This window comes from Labrus bergylta, chromosome 8 (assembly GCF_963930695.1).
Source record: "Labrus bergylta chromosome 8, fLabBer1.1, whole genome shotgun sequence".
NCBI lineage: Eukaryota > Metazoa > Chordata > Actinopteri > Labriformes > Labridae > Labrus > Labrus bergylta.
The window spans coordinates 23,633,717-23,652,087 of record NC_089202.1 but is presented as its reverse complement, the minus strand read 5'-3'; the positions used below and the strand labels follow the sequence as shown (position 1 = coordinate 23,652,087).

Here is an 18,371-nt window from a genome sequence, read left to right as displayed (position 1 = left end):
CTCCAGCTCTCAGCCTGTCGTTAGGTTGACTGAAAGTTAGGCTGAGACAGCATTTCCAGCATGGAGACCGCCATCAATGGGACTCCAGCGCCCCCTGCAGGAACAGACGGTCGACGTCACTCAGGCTTTTTTCATTAAAGGAGCAACATGTAACTCGCTCTGTAAACCTTTCTGCGTTCTAACCTCTCTCCATTTTTCAAAAGCATCTCCAATATTGATCCTAGTTTGAGCACGTTTCTTCTCGTGGAGCTTATTAGAAACATGCAGAGGCTTTTTAGGTCGGGTACAATCACTTCTATCTGAAACAGTTCTTCCATCGCTGCAACACCTGTTGGTTTGACCTGATAACTGCTCTCATATCTGACAAACCGAGGGGCGTCCAACATGGCCGTGTGCCTTAAAACCGCCTACCTTCTCTGGTCCAAACAAATCCAGAGCATTCAGGACCAGAATCTAAAGTTAGAAGGAGGACATACTGGCTGCTGCATTGTTGTCAGAGAAGCCAGCACTTCAACAGAGCATGTTTCCTTAATGTCTGATCATATAGTAAGGTCACTTTATCATTTCACTCACTACAGAGCTTACTGATTGAACAATTAATATTTACAGTCTATGGGAAGCTGGAAGGACATCAGGCAACGCTCCAAGGTTAACTCAGTCCGTACAAACAACGTACGAAAGTGAACCGAAGTGTTCAATAATTCCCACTGCAGTAGTCCCAGAGTTAATGTTCAATGTCGTAACCCCAGGGGCGTATACAGAGGGGGGGGGGACAGGGGTTGAAAAATGTGCAACCAATGTTGTTTACACTGTTTTACTGCCAATGTTTTTATTGGCAACCTTCATGGGTTAAAGTCTGAGATGAAATCGAGTGTTATCGGTTTGTCGGGAAACACACACACAATCCATGTGATGCAACCATTGCTGTTTACACAGTTTCACTGAATTTTTTGAGTCAGCCATTTTGATTTTATGAGGGATAAGAGTTTTCCCAATAAGGCGCATAGCTGACGTGATTGACAGGTGCGTGGGATGCAACTGTTTGTCATAATGGTTTACAGACCTACCAGGACATCAGACAAAGAGCTCTAGTTTGTGCAGAAATGTGTGGCGTGTTCGTGAAGCAGTCATTATAGAGCTGCAGCACCTGAACGAGCCTAAACGCTCCCACATCCTGTCGCGCCCTGAGGCTTTCATGAAGCCACACCCTCTTCTTCTTTTCTGTTCGTCTCCTCCTTCCCAGCAGATGAAAGGTCGGAACTTTCTACTGAATAGTGGACACATACATTGTGCTGGGGCACAATGCTATTGAGCTATTGTTCCGACTATCGTTTCGGTCACAAGCGACTTGCGTAGCTGATTTGCTCACTCCCCCTCTGCTCTGCGCCCTACCCGCAAGCGCAGTGCACACCGCATACTATCTGAAAAGCTCTTAAATATAACGGCTAATGTTTGTGTGTTAAGCCAAAGTCCTGGTTCACTGTTATTTACTCTGCATCTGACTTACAGATTCTGCTTTAGGAACAGGAGAGACAGAACGTATTAGTAAAAGCCTGACTGTTAGAGGGAAGGCAGAGACTGTCACATGTCACAACAGTTGGATCAATGCAGTTGTGTATTTATTTATAAGTAGGAATCACATGACTGCTATCGTTTGCGTGCCCTTAGATGATCTCTTGAGTCCAGATGACTGGGAGAGGAGTGTGATTTGTCTTCATGGGAGTAGACTTTATGATGTGATGTGATTGGCTTTTAGGGTATTTATATTATGGATACGTGTAAGACTAGTCTGCACACACACACAAACACACACACACATCTCTGCCTGGGGAAGAGTTGCATTGTTGGACTCCAGGGAAATACCAGAAATCAGGGTAAATATTTCATTTTTCTCTTTTAAGTATTCATTCCTGCAACTAGTACGATGCATATAAATACTGAAAATGTACCTTCAAGAGTTACTGACTTAGCAAATTCTTCATTATATTTTAAAACCTGAGCTTGAAACTGTAATTTCTTAGGTATGACAAAGGCACTAATAAAATACTTTCTGAAAATGTTTTGTATTTCTCTGTTGGTAGACTGGAAGAAGGAAGAGTATGTGGGACAAAATAGTAAGAATTGGGCATTTAAAATGTGTTTACAGCAAAGTGTCGGCACAAACCTGGAGTGAGGCAGGCACAACGTTTAAAAAGGGTCAGTGACCCAGTGCCTGGTGCAACAGATACCCTGGCCAAGATCCGAGTATGCTCTACCCCAAAGTCCGGTCATTTAATCAGTGTGAACACAAACGTACCATACTTTTACCATACTCGGGTACTGTGCCCGAGTCCCCTGGAAGAGGTGGCCTCGGCCATGATTCATGTGTACTCGATCACGGTCCGCGGTAGATTTGGATGAAACTGTAATCAAACAAGGAAGTGGACCACTGTGACGTCATTCAAAAAGTCTTGTGTTGCTCCAAAAACCGCTGTATCCGAGTAGCACAGACCTGTTTCATCCTCTGAGCTGCACAATAGATGTGGAAGTAATAAGAAGATGGTTGTTGGGGTCCCAGAAATAACAAAAACATCCACAGCTAGCAGGATGGACTCAGTCCATGATTGGTTGCCATGGTTGCTTCTTCAGCTTTTTGGAGGATTTGCAAACCACCTGTGTGCATACTGCCACCTGCTATATCGGACAGTGTGAATAAGCAAGTGTTTAACGTAGACGAGTGGGGGAAGGGGGCAATCGAGCCTAATGTGAAAACGCCCTTAATTTGGATGAAGAGCCCTGAAGCAACAGGACATCCTTTTTTTCTAAAGTGCCAACTCATTACAAATCTTATCTCAAGACACTTTACTGAAAATTGTTCTCTCTTTTCTGTCTCATCCAGAACAATGAAGTACGTTTTGTTATTTATTTTGCTGACCCTCTTGGGAATGTGCTCGGCCAGAAATTATGGTAAGTATACTGTAATGTGATAATAACGGTATTCTCTTTATTGTTGGTAAACTGATGTACAAAATGAGTTCTCTCTATTCTAGTTCTCATGCAATCCATAGTACCACTTAGTATTGTAGTAGAAGGTCTCGGCCTTGTCTCGGAACCGAAAGTATTTTTACCCGGTCTTGTCTCGGTCTCAGACTGGGTGGACTCTGGATTTTAAATCAAGACCACCACTGATCGGCTACATTTCCACGTCAGCACTGTGACGAGAAGGAAGAATGCCGGCTTCAACCTTCCCAGTGTTGTGGTCTAAATGAGTGACACACCCGGCGCCGCACACAAGATGATGATTTTTTCATTGATATTTATGGTCTTGGTCTTGTCTTCGTCTCATCCTGTCTTGGTCTTGGTCTTGTCTTGGTCTCTGAGCACTCTGGTCTCGGGTATGTCTTGGTCTTGGTTACTGTGGTCTTTACTACAACACAAGTACCAGTTCTAACTAAATCGTTAAAGGGTTAACTGTGTTTAAGTTTGGAGGGGGAAACTGTCTGCTCCCTTCATTTCCACTCCTTCAAGTGAGAAATAGACAACGAGAAGCTGCCAATCAAACTTATTTAAGACAAGTGGAAAATTAAAAAAAAATACTATAATCACAAATTTTAATGTTCATTGTTGGGGAAAACTTCCTTTTAGTGAGTAGGAATCTGACATCATGAAGCTATTTCCATGAATACTGCTTATGTACATACTGTAAGAACTTTAGCTCAAGTAAAATAATCATCTGTTACATAGTAGCATATATTTCATATCAATATATTCATATTTTGCACTACTCACAACTGCACTAGTATCTTATTTAGCTTTGTCTATATTAGTTTTTGTTTGCTTAAATGTTTATATTTAATGTTATTCTTTGGTACATTGAGAGCACAGTTACCGAAGACACATTCCTTGTGTGTGTTTAAGTATACGGTCAATAAAGCTGATTCTGATTCTATTTAATATAAATCTATAAATAATTTCCTCAACAGAAAATGTGGCCTTGCGTGGCAAAGCAACTCAGTCGCATCGCGTTCTGCATAACTTTGGGGATGCCTCCAGTGCAATCGATGGAAACCGTGAATCAAACTTCGACGCTGGTTCATGCACTCACACTATAGAAATGGAAAACCCCTGGTGGAGAGTGGACCTGCTGGACAGCTACATCGTCACCTCCGTCGTCATCACCAATAGAGGAGACTGCTGTTCAGAGAGGCTCAATGGGGCTGAGGTTCACATAGGCAACCACTTACAAGACAATGGTGCTGCAAACCCACTGTGAGTGATATTAAAGCTACTGAAAACCTCATACTGCAATAACCTAGAGGTAGCATCTGCACAGTCAGGGCCAATCACACAGAGACGCGTCACTAGAAAAGCCTCGGCAACAAAATACCCTAGTTTTATCCTCTTTGCATTGGTTACCCGTTTCTTTTAGTATCCATTTTAAAATGTTACTTATTACTTACAAGGTTTTTCATGGCCATGCCTGCAGGCACCAGACTACATCAATGAACTCCTCGCTCCTTAGCACCCAAAACAGCCTCTGACATCTGCAAGTTTAGGCCTCCCAGCAGTTCCACAGTCCAGACCAAGGTCAAAGGGTGATCGACCATTTGCTCTACTGGCTCCTCAGCTTTGGAACAATCAATGTTGTCAATGTTGTCTGTGGAGGCACTTGGTGCATCTGTCTTGAAAAGTGCTATATAAATGAAATGATTATTATTATTATTTTACATTATATGATGTTTTGACAGATGTGTTATCTGACCTTGACACATCACAGATAGATAATGATCTTTTTTTTTTAGATTTATTTTTGGGCTTTTTGTGCCTTTAATGGGGAGACAGGACAGTGGATAGAGCTGGAAATCAGGGAGGAAGAGTAGGGAATGACATGCGGGAAAGGAGCCGCCCGCATGGAGGACCATAGCCTCCATACAAGGGGCACGCGCACCAACCACTGCACCACCAGCGCCCCGATAATGATCATTTTAACGTGTTTGTGTGTTTGTTTCAGGGCTGGAACAATATCTCACATCCCTGCAGGCAACTCGCACACCCTGACTCCAAGCTCTGGTACCAGTGGACGTTATGTGACAATCGTTCTACCCGGTGCTAAAAGGTATCTTACGCTGTGTGAAGTGGAGGTTTACGGGTACCGTGCCCCGACAGGTGAGGATTTAAGCCATACAGTTCTATTTTAAATAAGTTAAAGTCATTCTGTTAAAGCATGTATCTAAACATTTAAGTTCATACCTCGATCTGGTTGGATACTTGATTGTGATTGGCTGCTCAACAAAGACGCAGCATGTTGGAATGGATACACATCAGTTATGACTTTATATGATGTTAGAAACAGGCAGATGTGGTGGTCTCCCTCCCTCCCACACAGAAATCTTTCAGAATTGAGGACATTTCAGAATGGAAATGTTGTGGAAATTGTGTCTGATATATGACAAGTTGCTTTGCAGATGTATTTAAAAAAAATAGTGATCATAGTGATTAAAACACAGAAGAACAAACATATTTGTAAGTGCTTGCATTTTATTTTACAGGAGAGAACCTGGCGCTCAAAGGAAAAGCCTCACAGTCATCATTGTATACAGAAGGCAATGCATACTTTGCTATTGATGGGAATAACGACAACGATCGGGCCCACAGGTCCTGCTCTCACACCGGCACTAACTTCGCCCCCTGGTGGCGACTTGATTTGCTTAAAACCCATAAAGTGGATTCTGTTAAGATAACCAACCGCAAAGCTCTTGATTCCTATCAACGACTGAGTGGAGCCGAGCTGCGCATTGGAGACTCACTTGAAAACAATGGCAACAACAACCCAAGGTATAGTGTTCACCCTGTTCACTTAAAGGTCACATGCTATTCTCCTCTTCAACCAGTTTAACTATGTCTCAGAGCTCCCCAAAACATATCTGTGAAGTTTCTTGTTCTAAATCCACTCTGATCCTGCATTTGATCTCCCAACGGCCTGTTTGAGCACACGTTTTTTTCTTCTGCTCCAGGGGCCTGTATGTACAGTACTACTGAAATACTGATTGTTTGTTGTCTCTGATTAATCTTCTTCTGTTGTTTGTTTGTAAATATATGCATGGTCTGGATGGACTGTGGAACCCAATTGCCCTCTGGGATAAATAAAGTCTAAGTCTAAATTAAATAAATATTGAGGAAAAGTTCTGCAGTTACACATGTTTCACAGTTATAACAGAGAACATTTTTTAAAATGGTACTTATGTGTTAAAGAATGTGACGTCTTGATTGGTCTTTCTTTTGTCAGATGCGCCGTGGTAGATAACATCCCTGCTGGAGCGACTGTTGAATTTCAATGTAATGGGATGGATGGCCGCTATGTGAACGTATTCATCCCTGGAAAGGAGGAGTACCTGACCCTGTGCGAGGTGGAGGTTTATGGCTCCGTCCTGGATTAGCATCAAGATTCACTTTATCCAAAATGAGCTAAATTTAACCAACTGAACTCACATGAATCAAACTAATAGATACGGCTTAATTTTGATTGTTTGCATTGAAAATAATAAAATTTGTGTAAAAGGATAATTGCATCTTATTTTACTGCCATGCATTTGTAGACAAAGCTGCCGTCAGCGCTGATATCAATCAATAGTGGGCGGCAAGTAGCTCAGTCTGTAGGGCCTTGGGTCAGGAACCGAACAAAATCTGGAAATTGGTCTGATAGCTGGAGTTCACTTCCTGAGTACTGCCGAGGTGACCTTGAGCAAGGCACCAACTTGCTTAGGGACTTCTTGAAGGTAGAGAGGGGGAGGGGGGGGGGGGCTCTGATGGTTTTTGGGAGTGAGCTCCAGAGTGTGGGAGTGGCAATGGAGAAGGCTTTGCCCCCCCCCAGGACTGATGGTTCGTTCTGCATGGGAAGTACAAGTGGTTTGCATCAGTAGACCTGAGAGTGCAGAGGTGGAGTATGCCGGTGGAGGGCTATGTTAGTGGTGATGAGGACTTTGAAGTGGATACGCTGGGTTTCGGGGAGCCAGTGGAAGTCACGAAGAACGGTGGTGATGTAGTCACAGGTGCAGGAGTGTGTGCGAATGGGAGCAGCAGAATTCTGGATATATTGTAGTTTTGTATTTAGAGCTACAGTGTAAGTAATAATGGTAAAAGTATTTGTTGTATATTAGCAGTTACAGCTAAGTATGATAAGAGACTCATCAGTCTAATATTGATGTTATGATTGATGAATTTCGTCGACGTTGTTGAACGCAATTGGACATGATCGCTTTGCACCGATCACCAGGAGATCCCAAGTAAGAGGCTTTTGTCTGGGCAGAAATAGCTTTAGGAAGGTTCCTTTTATAACAATTGATTATTGTGCATTATTGTTGACGGACCATAACATCACATCCTGTTTAGTATCTATTGTAAGCTGCTACATTTTTCTTATTATTGCTGATTGTCATGCTCACATATCGGTGTGTTTTATTCACTGCTGTGCTATCTTACCTTCGGTTAACTACTTTCACCCTCAGAAAGACTAGTGCAACTGCCATTGAATCAAAGTCCGACCACTGGCTTTCCGGTGTTTAAGTTATAGTTACTGACCTTATCTCAGAGAAGTTCCATCTGCTTCAAAAGCCAAGCCACAGAGCTCACTTTGTTATTTGTCCACCATTTTGTCCCCATGTGACCTCACCACATCGTGCTTTTTCTCTCTCTTTGCCTCCCCCAACTCTTTGATTGAGTTTCATTGATTTCAGTTGATGTTACTTTATTAAATAAGGGTTAGGATTCATGCCCTCCACTTATTTAAATTTAGATATCTATTAAATATTCATTATATTGGCATTTAACTAATTAAATTCAAGACTGATTTGTGTTACTTGGTTATTACTCCCTGATTCCATGGTGGTGCCCCATTGTTATTCCTTCAGATTATTAATACTGCTAATTTATATTAATAATTAAATAATCATAATTATGAATATTAATCTAATAGCCTAATTTAACTCGTAAAACTCCAACATAAATTGTGTGTGTGCAAGCTCTGCAAACCCCAACATAATTGGTGCCCTGTGTGAGGCTCTTAGCTCTCAGCCAACACTGATATCTGGTAAGTAGCTTTGCAGATGTAAAATAATATGTATTGTTAGCAAAGATTGGAAGGAAACAGATTAAAATAAAATGCAAGGCAAGGACAGACCACATATTTTAAAAAAAATAGTGTTGTGACCTCATACTGATTAAAACACAGAAGAACAATAAGTGCTTGCATATTATTTTTCAGGAGAGAACCTGGCGCTCAAATGAAGCCTCGCAGTCATCATTGTATCCAGATGGCATTTCATACTTTGCTATTGATGGGAATAATGACAATGATTGGCCCATGGGTCCTGCTCTCACACCAACAAAACCTTCATCCCCTGGGGGAAACTGTATTTGCTTAAAACCCATAGAGTGGATTCTGTTAAGATAACCCACCGCAAAGATTATCAGTTTTCTACGCGACTGTAGGGACCCGGGCTGCGCATTGGCGACTCCCTTGAAAACAATTCGAATTGGAACAAGAAAGGAGGAGTATATGTGACCTTTGAATATCAGTCACATGGCCAATGACAAACAACAATCATTCGGTTAAGGGAACGGGGTGAAAATTACTTCTGGATCAAGATGTGGATATTTAGAGTCACTGTTGCAGATGCCCCGAGCACCTTTTAACTGTGTTTGGTAACTAACGAGCTATCTGATTGGCGGTTAGCTGACCAAAGATTATATAAAAATGTTAGTAAAAAAGTTAAATACATACATTGAGTACATCTCCATTGTATTGTTTCTTCTGAGATTGTTTCAATAAAAACATATACAAAAAAGAGAAGGGATTTTTTTGGGGTGGTTGTAAACTTTATTTTTCAAAATACAGACAAAATAGAGAAATATTATAAAAGACATCTGAAACACACAAATGCCTGCATCATCTAGGATTCACGACTAATGTGAAAATGTCTCAGGAGCTCCTTACAAACGGGCACTTGATTAACAGGATCATTTCTACACTATGAAACCTTCAATGAAACAAACAGCTCTGAAATGAGACCCCACAGATATCAAGCATGACGTGTGCACTTTAGTTAGTTCAACATCTTGGTTTGGCACTGTGTTTTTTGCGATCTCTGTTTATAAAATCTCACTGATCTGTTTTGTTCTTTTTAATAAACATCTGCATCAAAGTCGACGTACCTCAACAATTTAAAGCTATTATAAACTGATCTTACAATCTGATTGACCCAAACTATACACTTAGAGAAACCAAGGTTTCCGAGGTTGTTTCATAAACGAAAAAACATTTTATTCATGTAATAACTGACACCATGTCCTAACAGCATGTGAGCGTTGGACACCCCATCGCATCGTGCATGATTACACGCTGGCTGTCTGTATCCTTTAAATATTTACTTCTCCGCTGTGAATTTCAGTTTCCCCCAATAAACATTATAACATGTGGTGCTTTTCTTTTGAAGGTGGACAAACAGATGTGTGGTGCTTTTGTATTGACGAGTTGTCGATTAAAATCACAACATTCAGAGCCTCATCAATTAACGGCTCATGGTGAGCTGAATAAAGTTTTTCTCCGGTGTTGTTGACACAAGTCAAAGAACGACATTTCAATCATACTGTGGATATTATAATTGCAGCACCATCTGCACTTTGAACGACAAGCTAACAAGCTAATGAGCTCTGCTGAGTGACAAAAGCCAGTGTCAGTGCCTTTCAGAGCCCCCGCCTACCTTGTTACTTGTTTGTTCATGCGAATGACATGAATGAAAACAGAAATGGGACGTCAGGGTAGAAATGGTGCGCCCGGCAGTTAGGCAACCCCAATAGGAAACAAAAGAATCAAGCTGATTAAGTCGCTCTTACGTCGCATGCTGTTCAGACAGGCTGTTAGAAATGTTAAGGACATTTCAATTTGTTGCCAGACTAAACCTCAATATCAACTCCATATGGTTGTTTTGCTGTGGAGCGTAAATTGACACTCAGTGGGTTGATAAAAGCAAAACAAGCTCAGGTGCCTGTTACTTTGTTCTTCAGTGGATATAAAGGACACTTACTGACAGTCCAAGCCACTGATCTGATGAGCTAAAATATGAATCATTTTCAAAGAGAGGTAATTTCTATTCATTTGAATTAATCGACACAGGCTAGCTAGATAACCGTAGCTTCATATTTACTCCTCAGACACAGGATTGGTACTCCATATTTTCATGGCCTAAAGCAGGAACTGAAAAACAACCGTTAAAATGAAATGCACTGCTACAAATAGTTCAGATCGACAGATACAGAACTCCTAAAGTCATGAATAAACACACATCTTTCATGTGCTACAGGACCCCAAATCTGCAGCTTTTATTACATGAAACTTTGGCAAAAAAGATCAAAATCAAGAAAAAATAAAAAGCCTTTTAAAGGCTGTACATCAGTATTTTACAAAAGTGTTTGGCTATCTACAAAATGTAATGACACAGCACATCAGAGGCAAATCAACAACTTTCTTTTATGATGTTCTGCCACTAGAAACAGAAAAAAAAAAAAAAGTTTATCGTTAAAGGAATTAAAGGAACAGTGTTTGGGATTTAGCGGCCTCGAATGGCGCACGGACAACAGCTTCTTTGACTCTCTCTTTTTTAAAGCACGTGAGGAACATATGGTTGCTAAGAAAGTTTAAGGTCTGCACGGGGTGCTGGTTTGACTCAGTGGGTAGAGCCGGCGCCCCCAAACACAGAGGCTGCAGTCTTTACACATCAGTCCCAGGGTTTGAGCATAGTTTTTATATATGACTTTTTGGTCAAACATTTCCCGCCCTATGGCGCATAACCCTCTGAAATCTACTCGCCTAACGGAAAATCTAACTGCATTTGGCGCTTGGCAGGTGTTCATTTTGGACCCTGGAGAAAGGCACCTCAATCGGTGCAGTGGACCTTCTATCTCTCTCTCTCTCTGAAGCTGATGTGATTCTGCTCTGTTGGTTTTGCTGTGTCTTATCTCTCCGCAGGAGTCCAGAGGGATGTTTTTTTATGTTGAACAGAGCTGTAAGGTTCTCATGCACTCTCTCTCTACTCCGATCTCTCTCTCACTCTTTCGTGACCCAGCAATTTTATGAATAAATTAAAAATTACCGGTACATAAAAACAAGTGCGCCAGAAATATACTTGGGCGGCCTGCCCAGGTATCGTCTATGTGTAGGAAACACTGATATTTATATATTAAGTCAACATTGATTAATACTAACATTAGCTGTTATGACTAACCTGTTAACGAGTCATTCAAAGTATTACACGATTAAAATATGAAGTTTTGTCCCGTCTGATTTTCTGCTTAATTCAGAAGTGGTGAAATGATTACAATTCGTCGGATCTCCTTGTTTATCTGAGTAACAAGGAGACAACACACACACAAACATACACTTCAACACTAGTTGATCTTTGACCTTGATCATGACGTCAGCAGAAAATGGCCGTTGTGTGAATATTGTGTAACGCACACTCCAAAGAAGGGGACCAGCCATCTCTGCAGAAATATAAAGCTTGTTCTAAGGTCACGAAAACACGAGACTCTTATTTTCAGGTGATTATTCATCAATATTTTATGTACTTTTGGGCTTTTTATTTCGAGACAGGACGGTGCATAGAGTCAGAAAACAGGGAAAATGAGAGTGTGGGGAATGTGGTAAAGGAGCCACAGGTCGGATGAGTCGGGCCGCCCGGTGGGAGGACTGAAGCCTCTGTACATGAGACCCACGCACTAACCACGACACCACCAGCGCTCTCTACTGCTAATCCTCTTACTGATCTGTTAAATCTTACACACTGAGCCTTAAAGAAGAAAAGCTTTCTGCTGTGTGAGAACTTCTTCAGTTTAGACACCGAGGCCGAGTGATACGATTTGAAAAGATCGAACACAAGAACTCTCCGTGTTATACCAAAGACGTTAAAAACACTGTTTGCTTCTTGTAACACCGTTAAGTTTGCATAAACATACTCACACAAATAAATTAAAAAAAATTGTGTACTACTGGAAAAGTCTTTCAGAGATCAACACTGTGCATGACACCAGAAAAAGAAGAAGAAGAAGTCGGATTTGTTGAGTTTGCAAAGGGCGTAGCTTCACAGTATGTGGACATCACTGATTGGTCCCGTCGGACAAGCTCCACTTTTTCGGCGCAAGTGGAAGAAGATTAATTCTACTCAGTAAATTAAAACTGATGAGAATCTCTCTGAAGAGAAATCCTTTAAGGGAAGAGCTCCATGTAACAGAAATACTGCAGAGAAAAGTAGTGAAGCGAGTCGACAACATTTGGCTTTAACTACGGCGTCAAGTGGAGCGTCGTGGGAATCTCGCTGGATGACGGAGACGCAGCCGTAGAGATGAATGGAAAAAAGTGGAGACTTTCTTTCAAGTCACAAATCACAGAGAACCATGAGGGCCAAGCAAGTGGGAGTCTCATGGAAAATGTGTCGTGTCAAACAGATTGTACGTCCACTATTCAGGGTATCAGAGCACTGGAAAAAGCTGAACAGCGTTGCAGAGTAAAAAAAGCAGCAATGGCAGTAACCGGCGCAAAGATTTGAAAACAGAATTGGTGAAAAGATCAAAGAGTTCGGGCAGAATCCATCCCGTCGTGTTATCTCAGATCTTTGGTCGCTTTCGGGACTTTGAGGACTTTGTAAATGTCATTTGAAAACACTGTGGTGAAGTGTGGTCGTGAGTTCCTCGACATGTGGGTGCAGAGGGGTATTTTACCGACATTTTCGAGGTCCTCAACGTCCCAGATTTCTGGCATGCTGCATCCTGGTCTGTGCACAGAGAGAGGACGAGGAAAAACAAGGTTAATCCAAAAAATGAAATGATTCAGTAAACGTAGCAGTTCACCAAAACGTACCACCAACCTAACACCCTCTTAAAAACGGGAACGAAAAAGTGGACCTGGGTCACAGAGTACAGCGGTTATCTGAAGTACCTGGTTCTCCTGGTGCACCAGGAATCCTCCAGGACGAAGAAGTCCACTCCCAGCTTCATCAAATTCCTCTTTACCGTTTCTCCAGACATGCGGCTGTACATGGAGTACACCAGCTTTGTTCTCTCCCTGCAAAGCATCAATACAATGAAGGAATGGGACATTATGCCGGGTACAGACGGTACGAGTTTTGGGGCCGTCCCAGCAGAAAAACAATCAATATGACGGTCAAATCTGTGGTCCAATGTGATTTTGTGAGAGAGGATCAAAGATGGCCGATCTCATGGTCTTGACCATGGTGACCAAAGAAAGTGCGACAAATATCTGACAGTGTCAGAAATTTAGGACGATCATCTCACAAGGTGAATGATTCTACGATCTACGTCAGATATGTAAACTAATTGGGCCGCCATCTATATGCCTAGGCGGCCCGCCAGAGTATCGTCTTTAGTGGGAAACGCTGGCGTTAATGCAACTTGTCCTGAATGCAAAGGGAAAGACGAGAAAGTATAGATTTTGTGTCCCTTATGTAAGCACAAGAGTCACAAAGCACTGACCTGAGACCAGCGTCTTCATAATGGGGGTGGTTGACGATGGGCCGACCTGTCGAAAGCTTCACGCTAGCCATGGTGGGCATGGCGCCAGCAAACACAGAATCTGCATCAATCACACACAAAACAGACACAGGGACAAAAGTGAAAAAAATGGGGATGTTGTTAACGTTGAATGGAATTGTCTCCAGTTCTTCTCCTTCCTGTATCTGCTGGCTGTTCTAATGTCCACGTTATAGACTGAGGGGGACTCAGAGTTTACTTCACTCACCAGGCTGGGAGTTTTCCTGGATCCAGTCCAGCAGCTCCTCCTGTGGCAGGTTGCTGAACTCTCCGATGATGGCCCACTGAGCCTGCAGGTTGGCTACACCTTGTATGGCCATGATGGCTAAGATTACAAACACAGCTGCCTGGTGTTTGAACTTCTCCCCGATCCAGCCAAACAGCTGACAGAGCGAGCAGAGAGGGAGGGAATATTAGTGCTGGTGTTTATTTTTTATCACTGCCGTTGTTTGAGGAAGAGACTGACCTGTTTAGAGCAGATGAGCGAGGCCATGATGCACATGTGGGGCGTGAGGAAGAGCTTCAGTCGCATGATGAGGACGGCTAAGACTGTGAAGGCCACCAGCTGCAGACTGTGGTACACCATCTGCAGAATAACAACAAACACTTTTACCACATTTACCAAACATGACAAAAACCTACTGGAAAAAAGGAGCGCAACACAGCATGTAGTAAGTCATCATTAAATACTGACCATCTCGTCTTCATGGCCGCTGGAAGCTGAACTCGTAATTGAAGTTCAAACTCGATTAATTGCAGAGCACTAACAAGGACTGCTACAAGGGATAGCAGACGGTTGCTATGCGTTACTGTCCAATCAGAATCACGTATTTAAGCCATGTTATAATGAAATCACACATTTAACTGTCAGTGAAGCTCTGCTCTTTCAGAAGCATCTCCCCTTTAAGTGAAACTGATGTGAACGGGGAAGAACAGCCAGACAGACAGTATAGCCAGATCTGCCTGATGCTTTGATCTTCCCCTATGAGGACGGAGGACACCCTTGGGTCTCTGCAGTTTTACTCACTGAGCCGTGACGACGCATTTAAGCAATTATGTGTGAAACTCAGGAAACTATCGGCTGGTGGATGGACATGTCCACATTTTCCCGCCGAGGGTATTGTGTGAGTGAAGTGACATGAAGCAGCCGGGAGAAAAGGCTGACAAAGACAAGCTTTGAGTGATTTCACTGTAGAAAAAAAAGACTTAAAGGAGCAGTATGTAACTCTGACACCTAGTGTTTAAAGTGGGTACTGCAGTCCAAATTCAAAACATTGTAGAGAGATGTCTCCCCCCGCCCCCTCCTCTCTAGAGTCGATGCTCATGCAGGTTGCCATGTGGTGGACACTGAAGCTTCAGTGTTTAGCCAGCTCTGCATCAGTCTGTAAACCTTTCTGCATTCTAACCTCTCTCCATTTTTCAAAAACATCTCCAATATTGATCCTAGTTTGAGCACGTTTCTGCTCATGGAGCTTATTAGAAACATGCAGAGGCTATTTAGGTTGGGTACAATCACTTCTATCTGAACCACTTCTCTTGCCCGCTTCCATCGCTGCAACACCTGTTGGTTTGACCTGATAACTGCTCTCATATCTGGCAAACCGAGGGGCGTCCAAAACGGCCGTGTGGGGGTACTTTAAAACCGCCTACCTTCTCTGGTCCAAACAAATCCAGAGCATTCAGGACCAGAATGTAAAGTTAGAAGGAGGACATACTGGCTGCTGCATTGTTGTCAGAGAAGCCAGCACTTCAACATTGCATGTTTCCTTAATGTCTGATCATATAGTAAGGTCATTTTATCATTTCACTCACTACACATCTCACTGACTGGTCCTTTAAAACAAGATGATGGTCCCGCATACACATCAATAGTTTCAGGATACTAAATATCATTTTTTCCTCACCTCTCCTTTTCCGACAATTTCAGACCTGCAACACAATAAACATATACATTTGAAATCAGGAGCACCTATGATGTTCAAACGTTTAAAAAAAAAAAAAAAAAAACAGCAAGGAATCCTCACAACGCTCACCCTGCAGCTTCATCAGCATCATCCATCCTGACAGATGCCTTTCCTCCATCCCTCAGGAAGCGGACTACATCCTTGAGAGTCTGAGAAGGAAAGGTCAAAATAAAATCTCTCGTCTCCAATGAGTAGAACAGAGAAGCTTATCCTCACAACAGCTCCCTCAGCTCATACTGCGTATCATGCTTTAACAAATCAACTCGTGTATTCTTAGCTCAGCGTGGGCAGGCTGTAATGAGATTAGACTACATGAAAAGCAGCTCCACTAATCGTTATTTCTGTTTGATGTTTCACTCTTTTAATATTTCATGTTTCAGGAATAAGGGTTAAATCTCCCTGTCTTATACAGAGGCTCAGATTGACAAATGTGAACGTGGACTGTGCTTCTCTGCTCTGAAACAGGAGAACTGAATAGAAAAAAAAAGGTGTACAAATGTCTGCTTGGTGAAGTCATCAGTGGAGACAGATTCAATAATTTTGTCTTCCTGCTTGCCAGCGTCTCGAGGCTCTAAACTGGTTTGAACTTCTTGTTTGTCTGCCTGTTTGCTTCACACTGTATTCGAGACACTTTCTGACAAATCTGCTGCAGTTAGTGTTTCTGTAGACCTCACAGAGATCTCATTATTTCCCAAAGATATGAAAAGAATAGGACGAGTATGAATACTTTTTTTTTGTTATTTTTCGTGTGATTCTTTTTAGCCTTTTCTCTACACAAACCTCTGAGAGATGGAGCGCCCGAGAAGCTCTTCATGGTCCTCAACCATCAACATCTTCAGATTAGTTTTAGAAACAACAAGGTCTGACTCATGGCCTTTCTTTTCTTAAACGGTGGAATTTTTCGCACCTGTGCTCCTAAATTCATGAATGCAATATCCTCAGAAATTGGACATTCAAAACTCACATTAACCCCAGCAACGTTTTCAAGCTCCTCTTGGGGGATTCTGAGGCATTCCCAGGCCAGTCAGGATATATAATCCCTCCAGCAAACTCTGGGTCTACCCTGAGGTCTCCTCCCAGTTGGGCATGCCCAAAAAACCTCCAACGGGTTCAGGAGGCTTTCTAATCAGATGCTCAAACTACCTCAACTGGCTCCATTTGATGCGACGGCTCTACTCTGAGCTCCCCCCCGAATGTCTGAGCTCCTCATCCTCTCTCCAAGGCTGAGCCCAGACCCCATCTATAGGAAACTAATTCCAGGCGCTTGTATCCGCAATCTTGCCGAGGTCAAATCTGCTGCAATGAAAAAAGGACTAAAATGTCAAAAAATCTACAAGAAAACTTACCGCCCAAGCAATCAGAGCGACCACCAGCACGTTGATGGGCAGCAGTAATGTCTTGAGGTAGCGTAGAGGAGTCTGAGGGAGAAAGAGACACAGACTGAGGTGAGCTGAGACACCAGTCTGACACCTGTACTCATATACTCATATACTCATGTAGCCCGGATTCTGTGGTTACCTGTGGAACAAATCTGAGACTCATCCCCCCCAAAAAAAAGTCACCTCACCTCTAACTCGATGAAGTCAAACTCTGCGGCACACGTGTACATCAGAGTGTGGAAGTCTCTGTAGCTCGTGAACTTTGACTTGATCAGTGCACTGATGTGAGCCTGAATCAGAATCAGAAATACTTAATTAATCCCAGGGGGAAATTTGTTAAAGAAGACGTAAGACACAGATGTGTTACAGACATGCACTTTCTTTTTACCCATTCCCTCTGAGGACAGATTGTGTATAGAGTAATGAACATAAACCACAGAATCTGTACACTTCTCCAACTTTTACATTTCTCTACCAAAACTCCAAAGTGAACCTTCAAACACAAAATGACTAAATAACAACCATAAGTCACAACAGCCTGGACAGAGGATAGAAAAACCACTCCTGTGTTCTATAAGGTCTGTTTGCATCATTAGTAAATTGTGCTTGGCTCATTTCAAGAAAGAGATGTTACAGCTGTTTTTGTGCCAATCCGAAAAAAAAAAAAAGGGCCCAGGACTAAAACTTGGGATCCTGTCCTTAAAGTGAATCAATGATCTGTTGAACCCTTATTAGTCATTTAAAGCCAAAGTTAGTTCAACAAACGGGTCCTGGTTGAGATGATGAATTGCCCTTTGTTTTAGAAAATAGACCCAGTATGACGGTAGCTAACATTTTGTCTGTAAACATACTTCAAACTGAATGTGGGCAGTTTTTTCAGATAAAGGATAGAGTAGCTTACATCATCGGAGGCACAGAGGACGGTAGACAGCAGGAATTTGAGCAGAACTGTGGAGCCGAACCAAGCCAAGCCCTGCATGACCTGAGGAGGAAGAAGAGACTCACACTGGAAGTTCGACAAGTATGCAGACAAAAAAAAAAGAACCAGGGCTCGGAGCCACGAGAGGCTGTTTGGGATGGGAGAAGCAGCAAGCTAGGGAGGCCGCATTGTAGACAGGGATCTTTTATTTAACCTCTTTAACCTCAGCAACATCTAGGGTGTTAGGGCGCACTCACACTAGGCAATCTGTAGAGATGGGGGAAAAAATCGATACAGCATAGTATCTCGATATTTTGTGTGGCGATATTATATCGATTCATGGCCGCCAAGTATCGATATTTTATTTTATTATAATTATAATAAAATAATAATTGTTGTTGTTGTTGTTGTTGTTGTTGCAAGACAAGAGACAATTACAGTGAGCACAGGCCAGAAAAGGGGTATATTCATGTTTTATGTGTGTGGGTGTATGTGTTTAATAGACTCTCTGGAGTGGGGTATGAAAAGTTT

The 18,371-nt window shown here is 42.3% G+C and overlaps 2 protein-coding genes across 2 annotated transcripts in view; one reads left to right on the top strand and one right to left on the bottom strand.

The window, feature by feature from the left end:
- Positions 1-1,735: 1,735 nt before the first annotated feature.
- Positions 1,736-6,543, top strand: LOC110000855 (fucolectin-2-like). Its single transcript, XM_020656216.3, has 6 exons — positions 1,736-1,874; positions 2,879-2,946; positions 3,963-4,248; positions 4,991-5,145; positions 5,529-5,814; positions 6,266-6,543. Exons 2-6 carry the CDS (start codon positions 2,883-2,885, stop codon positions 6,414-6,416), a joined length of 942 nt encoding a protein of 313 aa, XP_020511872.2. The 5' UTR covers positions 1,736-1,874; positions 2,879-2,882; the 3' UTR covers positions 6,417-6,543.
- Positions 6,544-8,831: 2,288 nt separating this feature from the next.
- dpy19l1l (dpy-19-like 1, like (H. sapiens)) overlaps positions 8,832-18,371 on the bottom strand; it is a 28,193-nt gene continuing 18,653 nt past the window's right edge. The window contains exons 13-22 of the mRNA XM_020656212.3: positions 17,823-17,903; positions 17,110-17,211; positions 16,889-16,960; positions 15,612-15,691; positions 15,483-15,507; positions 14,045-14,164; positions 13,787-13,961; positions 13,522-13,621; positions 12,968-13,093; positions 8,832-12,803 (exon numbers count right to left, since the gene is read on the bottom strand). Coding sequence (XP_020511868.1) covers positions 12,632-12,803; positions 12,968-13,093; positions 13,522-13,621; positions 13,787-13,961; positions 14,045-14,164; positions 15,483-15,507; positions 15,612-15,691; positions 16,889-16,960; positions 17,110-17,211; positions 17,823-17,903 — 1,053 coding nt within the window. The 3' untranslated portion in view covers positions 8,832-12,631. The remainder of the gene's footprint in view (positions 12,804-12,967; positions 13,094-13,521; positions 13,622-13,786; positions 13,962-14,044; positions 14,165-15,482; positions 15,508-15,611; positions 15,692-16,888; positions 16,961-17,109; positions 17,212-17,822; positions 17,904-18,371) is intronic.

Bases quoted from the DNA above. Each gene is read 5' to 3' on its own strand.
- LOC110000855 (XM_020656216.3), top strand. From the start codon at position 2,883: ATGAAGTACGTTTTGTTATTTATTTTGCTGACCCTCTTGGGAATGTGC. The intron at 5,146-5,528 runs GTGAGGATTTAA...TTTATTTTACAG, and splicing joins CGGGTACCGTGCCCCGACAG to GAGAGAACCTGGCGCTCAAA. The intron at 5,815-6,265 runs GTATAGTGTTCA...TTCTTTTGTCAG, and splicing joins AATGGCAACAACAACCCAAG to ATGCGCCGTGGTAGATAACA.